Consider the following 13,585-nt stretch of genomic DNA (forward strand, 5'->3'; position numbering starts at 1 on the left):
AATTTTGACATTGCAAAATTTTAAACATTTTTGCCAGATTTGTTTTTTTCATAAATAAAACTCAAGTCATATCGAAGAAATTTTACCTTTAACAAGAAGTACAATATGTCACGAAAAAACACGCTCAGAATCAGTGTGATCCATTGAAACGTTCCAGCGCTATAATCTCATAAAGGGACAGTGGTGAGCATTGTAAAAATTGGCCTGGTCATAAAGTACAAAATTCACTCGGTCACTAAGGGCTTAAAGAACACTTGGATGATAAACTTGTTTTACCACCTAAATAAAGAAAAATAATAAAACAGTCCTTCTCCCTTCCCATCCAAGAGCAAACAATCAAATCAAAATACCAGTTGACATGTATTTTCTCATTGTAAATGTGTTTATTGTTCTTTTTTACATTCGAAAAGTCACGTGTGTCAAATTCCAATGTTTACAGGCAGTCAGGCAGAGAACAGAATACAAAAACAGACAGACAAAGAAAAAAGCTTATAATTGTACACTAACTTTATTTTTATAAAGGAATTTTAAAAAGCAGAAATGTTTAACACAAGCTGAAGGTCATGAGAGAAAATAAAGCTGATCTGATTTTTGCTTTACAAAGGATGTACAAAAAAAAAATTTTTCAGTAGACAAAGCACAGTAGACCGGTGGGTTCTGCAAATTGGTAATAACATTTATCAAAAATGCTGGTGTATAGAATGTGCATTATTTAGCAATAGTGTAGGGGAAGGATTGGAGTAGGGAGTACACATTAGAATATAATACACTGCTTGAAAGAAAAAAAATCCCCTCCAATACTGTGGAAAATTATCCGCTGGTAGATTAACCATGAAGTATATGGTTCCAATTGTGCCTTATTACAAGGACTATGGGGCTTGTCCATTTCACCATACAAATCCCCATTATTCACATACTCTTATTAAATACAAATAAAATACCCTTGTGCAGTGGTATTGTGCCAAGTTCTCAGTAACACACAAAAAAAAGAGTTTTTGGGCTAGGACTACATGGTGACTTTATCCGAGACATGTCAAACGGCCAAAGTTTACTAGCTGTCGCTGCTCCATCACAGTGCAATACAAATAAATGGGCTCGATCCCGAGGGTACTGCGACCATGGCAGGTCACAAAATGTCCCATGCAGTAGGACCTTGAGACTTGCTTGTCGTGGTACCTCAGGGTTGCACTGCAACCCCATTCACTTGTATTGCGCTGTTATGTAGAAGCCAAATATAGCGATCTCGTCACACCCAAAGAGGCCGTGTATCCCCAGCCTTATTGGTTTACTGAACGCGTAAAGAGTATATGCTACTACATGACAGGAGGGTCCACAGAGACTGTGCAAAGTTGGCACACATGTTAAGTTAGAATGAGCAAAAGATTGGGGCACAGGAATAAGCACAAAAATAAGAACAGACCTACAAGATTGTTGTGGTTGCAGAACTGAAAAAAAAACAAAAATGGGAAAGATGAACGAGCTCCATGTCCACATTCAATTTCCGGTCCCGTTTCTGGTCTTTGAGGCCCCAGTTGGTCTTGGACCACTTGCACATGTCACAAGATTGCTATGTGGGCATGTTAGAACGTAACAATCGCTTCTTGTTAAAGTCTGGACTTTTATTAGCACAAGAAGTTTACTAACAATATACAAAACTAACATTGTCTGTAGGGTTTGTAAGGCCATTTTGTGTGTCAGGAAAAAAATGGGCACATTAGAGCTAAGGGCTGGAGGACTGCAAAGAAGAAGATAGGAAGGATAAAAGTAGGGAAGAAATAATTGGGTGACAACTGCACGAGTCTCAGCTGGGAGGAAATGAAAATAAAATAGTGTAAACCATGACTTGGGTAACGGGATAGAGCAACTTGCTATTGATCATATTGTGCTATGCAAGTACAGCTAACCCCCTCAAGCTCAAACGCTCATTTCCAGTGTTGATTCCTTGCTGTTAAGTCTGGTAAGCCATTTGGAAGGGGAAATTCAGAAAGTAGAATAAGTTAAAAAAATTCCAAAAACACAATATGGCACAAAAAACAAACAAGTAACTCCCAGAATCCCACGTGTGCTCTTTACTTACAAACAGGATTGTTTAGGTGTATAGATTGTATGGGTAGAGAAGGAGGCACTGCATATACATTCGAGACTTCCTGCTGATTTTTTCCACAGTTTCACTTGTGCCTAACTCTAGATAGACGTTTATGTGGAGAAAAATGAAACAAAACCAAGGATACATACATGTACAGTACAAATGGTGCATATAGCTCTTTGCTACTGAAGTCTCTGGTATTGTATAGCAGGTGGTGCAGCAGCAAAAGAAGCTACTCTCTTTGTTCTTCTAATCTTCTTTCCAAAAAGGTTCTAAGACGTTACTTATAGGATGGAGCAACGCTGCTTCTTCCTGTGTTTTCGGACCTGCAGAGCTGCCCGTGTTGCCATTTCAAACACTTCCCGGACTCCATCCTTGGTCTTAGCAGAACATTCCAGATAACCAAAGGCGTTAATTCTATTGGCCATTTCTCTTCCGTCTTCAGGTTTCACAGGCTCCTGTGGCACACAAGCAAATTAATGAATTTATTGTGTGAATATAAACATATATATATCATCTTACATGTACTGAACGCATCTCGTATCAAGCTTTTGAGCATCTACATTTATCTTAAGCAATGCCCAAGCAAAAATCCGGATATAAACGTCACCACTCCGTATAGAGAGAAAAAAACAAACAAAAAAACACTAAGCAGCTCATACACAACACAATTGTGGCATTTATAATTAAGAGGGTGATCAGCTACTAAAAACCTTTGCTGGTAAATCTTTCCCTGTGGGAACTTAGAACAGCCTCTATAGAGAGGAAGAGGACTTGAACTCTAGTGCCACCTATCGAGCGCACCACCTGGAAATGAGTAATGATCCATTAACGAGCCATGGACATGACTAAGCCTGAAAAGCGTGTCTGCGTTAGCTTTTATCCTGTTTGCCTTTCCTCAGTGCAAAGAAACACATCTGCATTGATATATCCCAAGCCAAGGGGTAAGGTTTGTTAAAGGGTTAATATTCAATTTTAGGTTTGCTACCCCCAATAGGTGTCACTGGAGTTTAAGTGCGCTTCGCTAAAGAAAATTTGCATATTTTCTTAGAGGATCACTGCATGGCATTTGAGTCTCCTTACCCTGGCCTGACACTACGTTACCCCCAGAGACCTCCATGGAGAAAATCAAGCACGTGGAAAACCAACTTGCATGACCTTTCTTAAAGCAGATGTCCATTACTTTTATGTTGATGAACAATCCTAAGGAGAAGTAATTAATATCAGGTCGGTTGGGGTGCAACTGCGAGATGTGTGTTGGCTCACCAGTGTGCTATAAACGTGTATACCGGTGTCCGCATCAGTATCATACTGTGTCGGTTGTAAATAAGTAATCATCTGAAGTAATGTAGTTATTCAGCCACCAGGGGCCGTTCGCCAAGTAGAACTGAAAGAATATAATAGATATGTATTCTGTGTAAAACACCCAAGAGTTTAGAAAATAAAATCAATTTTGATATGCACTGATCAGTCCCATATTAAAAGTGATCCCAGTGATGACAAACTGAAGTTTTGATGTATCAATGCCCTGCTTGGTACAGGGGTGAAGATCTAAGCGGGGGAGGATGTGGATCACAGGAAGTGGAAGTGCAGCAATCTTGGATACAGTTGTCAGTTAAGGACAGAGGGAGGACATGCCAATGAGGAATCCTGCAACATCCGCTTGTGAAAGCATCCCACCAAGATGAGAGAGTCGTGCTGATCGTATCCGTGACCAGATTCTGTCTAGATGGGAGAAGATTTCTGTCAGAAATGCTGCAGAGACAGAAAAGGCCGGGACCTAGTGTGAGATGTTGGAAGTCGCTGAGGAGTCAAGTAACAGTTTTCAGCAGTACTGTTCACCTGCTGGAGGAACCCTACATCTGTCTGTACGCACCGATTTTTTTTTTGTCTGGAGCAGACCCCAGCACTGAGAAAACCAAGGTCCACTATGCACACACACACACCTCACAACATTCTGTCGCCAAAATACTCAAGACCGAGATAGGTCCTGTAGTTAGATAGGCATATTGACTGTTTCACGGTTATTGCCAAGATCAGCGTCCGAAACTTCCCTACTTGCCGCAACGTTTCCGATTTGTTCCATAGTTAAGAATTCTAATTCATGTCTAGGTGCTGACATGGCATGTAACGGACTTCAGACCAAACACTAACTTTTTTGTTTCAAGAGAGTTTGAGAAACATTATAGCAAGGGATATTTGCTCAACTTTGCTAGACTTAGTTTCCGGCTAAATAGTCAGAATAGTTGGTTAATTGGTATGCTATTCTCGGTGTAGTTGAGGACAGACTATTCCTGTGAGTTTATTGAAGTCTCATTGGGACGGGAGAGGGAGTGAAGGTAATTCATTGTAAGATTGCAAACTGTTGTGCTGTACTGCAGGCAAGCCCGTACTTTAGTGTGCGCTCTCATTGGCGTTTAAACTCTGAGTACAATGTGAAAAAAAACTCGCATTGGACTTGCTATGATGTCAGTCAATGAGGCAGTGGACATCTGAGTTTTACAACATGTGGCATTGGGGTGAGGAAAAATTTACAGCATGCTACGGCATGGCAGAGACTCACCAATGAGTTAATGGGTGAGAAAAAAAAAAAAAAAATCAAGCTGTGTGCCATGCAATTTTTACGCAACCATCTCATAGGAAACCTGACATTTCATCAGCCAAGTACAGTAAATTCACAGCGTGAACTGACAGAATACATTAGAACAAAAAAAAAAAAAAAAAAATGGTGTGGGGTCCCTCTAATTTTTAATAATGAGCTGAGGGAAAGGTGACCGCTGGGACCTAATGTTCATAACCCCCAGGCTATAAACATGGAGCTTTCTAGGCAATAAATATCAGCTCACAGCTGTCTACTTAGCCTTAACTGGTTATTAGAATGGGGGACCTCAAAAATAAACTGACGTGGGGCCCCCCTATAATTAATAACAAGCAAAGGCTAGGCATACAGCTGCGGGCTGATATTAATAGGCTAGGAAGAGGCCAGGGATACTGGCCCCTTCCCAGACTAAGAACATCAGCTCTCAGCCACCACAGAAATGGGGCATCCATATCATGGATGGCTTAGCCTTGCTCTTCCCACTTGCCCTGGTGAGGTGGCAAGTGGGGCAATCAGGTTGGGGTTGATGTCAGGTTTGTATTGTCAGATGATATCAAGCCCAGGGGTTACTAATGGAGAGGCATCTATAAGATGCCCCCATTACTAACCCCATATAGTTAGTCATATTGTAGAAAATACAGAGCCAGAAAGTCAATTTAAAATAAAGGAGTCTGGGTCATTCTTTCAATTAAACAGTCCCCACCCTCTTTTACCCATTATTAGTGCAAATTAAAAAAATAATAAACCAGCATATTCTTCACCTGTTCATCAAGAATCCATTTGCCCCATGAATAACTCCAGCTCTGCTTAATCTAGTTGGTTTGTTGAGTGATGGTATGATGCAATCGCTAAACAAACCAGCCAGAACACATTGAGACAGGAGCGCGATTACACTCCTGCAGTGTGTAGTGCTGACGTGAGAAAGGTCACCGGAGTTCATAGCGGATGAACCCCGTCACCTCACCGACATCACTGCTCACTGTGTGAGAACTTTATTACCCCCTTCCCAGGCTATAAACATTAGCTCCCAGCTGTCAGCTTTCCTAAGCTGATTAAAAATTAGGGGGACCCCAACCATTTTTTTTTTTCCCCATGAAGTCTTTAATACCTAAATACATGTATCGTAAAACACACACTGCAGTAATTATACATCCTCACTGACATATTTCTGTTTATAAGATTGCTTTTTTAGCTTGAAAACTAGTCTGAAATGGCAGAATTAGGCTACTTTCACACTAGCGTTTTTTTCAATACGTCGCAATGCGTCGTTTTGGCAAAAAAAACGCATCCTGCAAAAGTGCTTGCAGGATGCGTTTTTTTCCCATTGACTAACATTAGCGACGCATTTGCAACGCATTGACACGTCGCAACCGTCGTGCGACGGTTGCGCCGTGTTATGGCAGACCGTCGGCTGCAAAAAAACGGAACATGTAACGTTTTTTGCTGCCGACGATCCGCTTTTTCCGACCGCGCATGCGCGGCCGGAACTCCGCCCCCACCTCCCCGCACCTCACAATGGGGCAGCGGATGCGCTGGAAAAATGCATCTGCTGCCCCCGTTGTGCGGCGCAGAGAACGCTAGCGTCGGTAACCTCGGCCTGACGCACTGCGACGGGCCGGGCCCGACGCTAGTGTGAAAGTAGCCTTACTGAGTGTAAAAGCTGATAAGATGCATGTGAGAAGAAAAACAAACAAACAAAAACAAAAAAAAAAAAAAAAACACATGACACCAACTTTTCTGGCTGAGAGTCTCAACTACTTGTAATACGCAGATGTGAGCATACAGAAATGCTGCGGGTCCGCGGTAAAACCCGCAAAGTGTGAACATGGCCTTACACTCCTAATGGTTCCCAGTTACAAGGGTGTTAGCGGATAACAGCCGGCCGATTTAGACCAGCACGCCAGTAGGTAGATTTATACAAATTATAGTAAGCACAAATTATTTGGACGCCAAGCTGTACAACACAAGAGACTTAGCATCCTGACTGAAGGTCTGTATAATGTTTTGAATGTTTTCTATTTTCTGGTAGAGTCACATAACTAAGTAAAATATTTACGGTGAGTGAACTGGTGTGGGAGTTTTTTTTTTTTTTTTTTTTTTTCACCCGTGACTTCTCTGTATGCCGAGGAACACATCCTGGTACACGACGTACACAACACCCAGCACACCCACTGATCAGCTGTTCCGATTGCCAATGGCGTCTGGATGTGATCACTTGCGGATCTGCACAGCTCAGTCAGCTGTGGCCAGGTACTGCGGCCTTTTCATTTAAAAATGAATGGGAGTGGATCTTTAATACCCAACTGCGGCCATTATACAGCTGAATAAGCTTTCCAGCGCCACAAGTGATCACATCCGACCACCTCTGGGAGCAGCTGATTGGTGGAGATGCCAGACGTCTGATATGGATGACCCATCTCGACGATAGGTCATCAATATTAAAGTAGTGGACAATTCCCTTAAATACAGGTGACAAATACTGTTAAAGTAAAAAGATGGCTGTTAGATAAACCTGTGTTCATAGGTTGGCAAGTCAATTCGGGGGATCTGGAGCAGAGGCTGAAATACACCCATGGCCACGGGCAAACCTACTACACAGGCAAAGAATATAGGTACTACATGGAACTAGGAGAGAAATGTTTATGTCCTGGTTGTTCCTAGGCCCCTGCATAATTGGAAGGTCTCTAGGACTCTCCTTTCCCTAACTGTTCTGCTATCAAATAAGGGGGTAAGATATCCCATCATGGGTAGCAAAACCCTGTAACATAATGAGCCATTACCAGCAGCAATCATGTGCCAAGAGGGAATATATTGGGGAGCACCAGCAGAACCAGTACGAGAAGTTACCAGCCAATAAACAGTTTACACCATAACAGCTGGAGAAACAGCAGATTTTCAACATGGGGACATAGCTTTACAAGCATAAATATATATATATATATATATTTTTTTTTTTTTTTTTTTTTTTACAGAATATGGTGGGGAAAATCAAAATTATTCCCCACCATTAATAAATAGTGGGGAAATCTCCTGAAATATATACTAAATGAAATGACCCAGTGCACACTAATGGTAAACTTACCAACTGTAAAAAAAATAGTCTATGCAGTCACCACTTACCTGTGCTTAAAGATTTACAAATCTTTATAGTCTTTCTATAAACGCTTTAAAAAAGACTAAGAAAAAAACCCAAACGACCTCTAAATATTGAAATTGTAACAACTCAGCATTACATTAATTTGGTCACGGAACCAGTGGTACAGACATTTCTTCAAAGTGTCCCAGGACCAGTTTTTCAACACAATGCCATTTTTCTACACAATGCTTGGTTGCATTTTACTCGTGCCAATATGAGCGGCAGAAGTGTGCTACCATGGCCTGCAGCATCTCTGGACTGGTCGCTCATCGACCACATCTGGGAAATCCTTGTTCTACAGATGGAAAGGAAGCTGCAAGCAGCAGATCTTGATTTGTGTTTCGTAGGGCATTCAGCCAAGCAGGAATTTGCTCAGACAACCATTAATAACCTCATTCAATGCATGCCAAAGTGTGTAAGTATTTATACTGAAAAACTACTCGATTTATTCAGTACTAAAATTTTGTTTGTTTTTTTTCATTATGGGCATATCAAACATGTCTATTGGTACAGTAATTTCCATTATTCCATGACTTTTCCTTCTTGGTGCTGCAATTTCAGTGCTAGATTATACATTTTTAATTTCCCTCAATCCTAGTAATCTAATGGGCTAGAGTATTATTACATCTCCACCATTTCCCCAAACTGACAAAAGCATGGAACTTTCCTTTAAATTAAAAGCTATCCAAATTTAGAATCATTGCTCTTGAGATTGACTGCTAATTTAAAGATTAATGGAAAATTTTGGTAAGAATCTATCAATGGTTTATAAACCTTTGAAAGACTTAAAAACCCTCTTATTAATTATTTAACAAATCTGTCTTCCACTGACCACCCATTATTAAACATACCGTCGTCACGCTGATGGCTATTATGCATACCACAGCATCTTTCTGATAAACCCCACCGACACCTTCATTATTCAAAGTGAAGCAGGTTCCTATACTTCTTTCTAATCTACTATATAATTGTCTAAGGGTCACTTCCGTCTGTCTGTCTCGGAAATCCCGCGTCGGCCACGGGCTGCGACCAATCAGCAACGGGCACAGTCTGGCCGCGAATTGGCCCCTCCCTCCTCCCCTGCAGTCAGTGCCCCCTCCCTACTCCACCCCCAGTCAGCGCCCACATAGCGTTAACCGGACTGTCTCAGGCTGTGTGCACACGTTGCGGTATACTCGCATTTTTTCGCTATAAAAACGCGATAAAAAATGCATACATATGCATCCTATCATTTACAATGCATTCTGCAATTTTTGTGCACATGATGCGGTTTTTTCCGTGAAAAAAAAACGCATCGTGGTAAAAAAAAGCAGCATGTTCATTAATTTTGCGCTTTTTTCCCGCTATATAATGCGAAAAAAAAGCACAGTAAAAACGCATTTTTCTTGCAGAAAATGTCCGGTTTTCTTCAGGAATTTTCTGCAAGAAATTCTTACGTGTGCACATACCCTTACACCGCGGCATAACGCGGTGTAAGGCAGTCCGCTAACGCTGCCATTAACCCTCTGTGTGACCAACTTTTTACTACTGATGCTGCCTATGCAGCATCAATAGTAAAAACATATAATGTTAAAAATAATAAGGGCTCCTTTCCACTTGCGAGATAAACGTCCGTGTCTCACATGTGAAAACCAAGCTGTGGCGTGGTTTTCACATGCGAGACATGGACGTTTATCTCGCAAGTGGAAAGGAGCCCTAAAACAAATTAAAAAAAATCATTATATACTCACCCTCCAACGGCCCCTGGATCCAGCCCAGGCCTTTCCCGCTCCTCGCGCTCCGGTCCCCAGAATGCATTGCGGCATTGACCGGAGATGATGTAGCCTACATCATTACGTGTTATTGCCACTTGGGACCGGAGCGTGAAAGGCCTGTGCTGGATCTGGGGGCCGTCGGAGGGTGAGTATATAACTTTTTTTTTTTTTTTAAACAAGGATATGGTGCCCGCTGTGCTATATACTACGTGGCTGTGCTATATACTACGTGGCTGTGCTATATACTACGTGGCTGTGCTATATACTACGTGGCTGTGCTATATACTACGTGGCTGTGCTATATACTACGTGGCTGTGCTATAGACTGCGTGGCCCGGCCGCGAACAATCAGCGACAGGCGCACCCTGGTCGCAAATTAGCGCGGGATTTGAACCACGCTTCGCTAATTGGTCACGCCCGGCCAGCGGAATTCTGTGTATTCACTGTATTATTCTAAAATCTTCATAAATAAACTACATATATTCTAGAATACCCCATGCGTTAGAATCGGGCCACCATCTAGTACACCAATATTTATCCAGAAATCTTTACCCTGCAAAATTCCTATTTTCTGCACTTTCTAACACCCCTACAACAGCGTGCAAATTGGTGACCTAATTTTTTAAAAGTTTATTCGCTTTTTTTTTTTTTTTTTTTTACGCTGAACGTTTTGTTCAGCATAAAAAAAAAAAAACTAAATAAAAAAGTGAAAAAAATTCTGAAGTATACAATGAAAGGAAAGTCATGTTTGACACTGAACATTTAGCCATAATGTTAAATGTACCCTGTATGGAGGAAACTTTTACGTTTCCTTGGGTCTATGAAATCATTCAGCTGAAGATGCACTGATCTTGTTTGTTAACATTTGGCTTACGTTAAATTTTTCTCTGATGTGCTTCATAAATTGTCTAAACAACCAGACTGATTTTTTTTATAGTTTCATACTTACTTGTTTCATCTTTGTCAGCTCCCTCCGGGTGTGCTCATCATTTCTAAGATCTTTTTTGTTTCCGACAAGAATGATAGGAACATTAGGGCAGAAATGTTTCACTTCAGGAGTCCACTTCTCTGGAATGTTTTCTGTTTTTTTACAAAAAAAGGAAAAACAAGAAATAAAAACATTTTTAGGCATTTATGTAAAACTGATGCCATGTCATAAAAGGGGCATCATAATATAATACGCTCCAACCACATTGGCCCATTACTTGTTTTCAGTTTGTGTCATGTCAAAGAAGAATTACAAATGCCCGTATACGGACTATGAAATGTCCCAGAACCAAAATCCAAAAAAGTATCTAAAACTCAAAAAGGACCAATTTTAGACCGGGGCACACTGGTATGCTTAGCACAGGGCCTCAAGTCGTAATGCATGACATGGGCTCTAGGAACATGAGAATCCAAGTTTAATGCTCCACTATTTATTAAACCCATCGGCTTGGTGAAGTTAATAAAATCAGTGTTACTCACCCCTTCCCAGCTCTAGGGCCAACTCACCATGTGATTTTGTACAGGCTGCATGGGGAGATGTCCGCACTACAGCACTTGTTAGTGCTTCTCTATGGTCTCAGCGGGAATGCCGATGTACACAAGCTGCTGTGATTGGCCGCAACAGTCACATGGCACTATAGTCATTACATCACCCTTGTAGCCTGTAAACAATCACTGGGAGCAGCGGCTGAGAGCTCGTTCTGGTGTAGTGGAGAGAAAGTCATATTGATTTTATTATTTTTAAGCTATAGCAAGCCGATGGCATTAATCCCTTTAATGCATGCAAGCAGCACAACAGTATCAGTTTTGTCCATAGCACTCCTTTTAGGGTATGTTTCCACGTGTCGTATTTGCTGCGGACTGGATGCTGCATACAGCTGCAGTGTCCGATCCACAGCATCCAGATGTTACAGCATAGTGGAGGGGATTTTATGAAATCCCATCTACACTATGCGTTCAAAAGACGTAGGCAGCAGACGTGCGTATATGCGCATGCAGCGCATCTTTATAGACCGCAGCATGTCTATTTATCTTGCCAAGACGCTCAGTCTCCACAAGATAAATAGCACCGTTCTATGTATAGGATGCAGTGATTCCGCTTGTGTTCAATGAACACATGCGGAATCACCGTGCGTACAAAAGCCGGAAGCGCTTTGGACAGGGCGGGTGTCCGCTGCGTCCAAAGCGCTGCCATTCCAGACCGTGGAAACATATACTAACAGAGAAACAATAGTTTAAGATCTATCTTATTTTATTTTTGGCACAGTAGGGAAATGACAATGGATCGCTCAGAGAAGGCAAAAAAGGTATAAAAAAAAGTGCATTGCACCAAATAGCTAGAATGCAATGATATAAGTGGCCCTGCATTCCCCTCAGATCATCTCTTCCCTGTCGTTACACTGATATAGGGATTTTCTTACCTAAACTGTCTGGGCTGTCAATGGAGAAACACATCAGAATGACATCAGTATCCGGGTATGAGAGTGGGCGCAGTCGGTCGTAATCCTCCTGTCCCGCTGTGTCCCACAGAGCCAGTTCCACCTACATTGAAATAACCTAATTAGTTCGCACAGAAGGAAAGGAAGGATTATAGGATTAGGCGCGAGCAGGAGAGATAAAGAGAAAAGTGGAACTTGAGAGGTGCTCGGCATTTAGCGCATACAGATTGTATAACTGGCACAAATACCAAGAAGATTTCAACAAGCCGGCCAAGAGCCATGCAATTAAAATGTAAACTCTCACCCAAGATTTGTGTACAGTAGAACCACATACAAAGACTGAACTAAAACCAATTCATTACACATTTGCCAATTACTGTTGGACCATCCAGGGTAATATTACCATTATACTCCAAAAAACACCCAGAAGGAGAAAGCGATGTTTACATGTAAATCAAGGGTAAATCAATTGTTGGATGCACGATGCCAAGTCTCCCCACTTTGATAGCTGTGCTCATTCGTCTGACAGTTAACCATGCATCCAGACTCCCCCATACACATGAACCCTATGCTTGACCAAGCATTCTTGTGCTTTCAGTAGGGAGAGATTGGTGTTCCGTGCTGCCAAACGCCTGGTGGCGAATAATCTCCCAGGGGACAAAAAGGATCAGGTGTTTAAAAAGGGAATCTGTCAGCATGTATTTGCTATGTGATCTGAGGGCATCATGAAGTAGGAGCTGAGACACTGATTTCAACAATATGTCACAAGACTGTGTGCGGTTTCAATATAAAATGTTTTATCAGTAGGAGATTATTACTGCCCCAGACTACAGCCTCGCGTGCCACTTGGTCCAACCATCAGAAGACTGCAATAAATATTAGATGGTTAGTCAGTCCCATTAAAATTATCAGGTTTGGTTAAACTTAACCTAATGTGTGTAGGAGGTAACCTGAAAATGTATTATAATAGCAGCCAGGCTTTTTTTTAAAAAAAATTCTCATCATGGAGAATTGCACGCCACATCAAGGAGTTATCTGTATGCAATGCTTTTATAAAACATACAAGAAACTGGGAAACCTAAAGACACTTGGGGCGTCTTGATGATTAAACATGTTTGACACAAGTAAAAAGGAAAAAAGTGTTGGTAAATTCTGCAAGATCCTTTACTTATAGTGTTCAGCAACACCAAATATTACCATTGGTAGCAGGGCATGGGGTCAGCCAGTACTATCATAATGACTGAACAAATCTGAATAAAGGTATTTGATCCCACCCACCCCCTGAAAAATAGAAATTAAAAATAACAAAAAAAAAATAAAAAATTGTAAGAAAACAATTATTCACAACAGAGCTAACGGAGACACAGTCATGGCTGAAAGTGTTGGCACCCTTGAAATTGTTTGAGAAAATTAAGTATTTCTCCCAGAACATTACACATTTTGTTATACACGTTTATTTCCTTTGTGCGTAATGGAACAACATATAAAGGAAATAGACATGTGCATAACTAAATGTGTAATTGCAATACTGTTCGGGGAGAAGTACTTTATTTTCTCGAACAATGTCAAGGGTGCCAACACTTT

At 41.3% G+C, this 13,585-nt stretch overlaps 1 protein-coding gene across 3 annotated transcripts in view; it reads right to left on the minus strand.

Moving 5' to 3' along the window:
* Window positions 1-363: 363 nt before the first annotated feature.
* Window positions 364-13,585, minus strand: part of RHOC (ras homolog family member C) — an 82,130-nt gene continuing 68,908 nt past the window's right edge. For all 3 annotated transcript variants that reach the window (XM_077294914.1, XM_077294913.1, XM_077294915.1), the window contains 3 exons: window positions 11,984-12,104; window positions 10,525-10,655; window positions 364-2,544 (listed from right to left, as the gene is read on the minus strand). In XM_077294914.1, the coding sequence (XP_077151029.1) occupies window positions 2,371-2,544; window positions 10,525-10,655; window positions 11,984-12,104 (426 nt within the window). In that variant the 3' untranslated portion in view covers window positions 364-2,370. The remainder of the gene's footprint in view (window positions 2,545-10,524; window positions 10,656-11,983; window positions 12,105-13,585) is intronic.

The sequence above is a fragment of the Ranitomeya variabilis genome, chromosome 3, assembly GCF_051348905.1.
Source record: "Ranitomeya variabilis isolate aRanVar5 chromosome 3, aRanVar5.hap1, whole genome shotgun sequence".
Classification (NCBI taxonomy): domain Eukaryota; kingdom Metazoa; phylum Chordata; class Amphibia; order Anura; family Dendrobatidae; genus Ranitomeya; species Ranitomeya variabilis.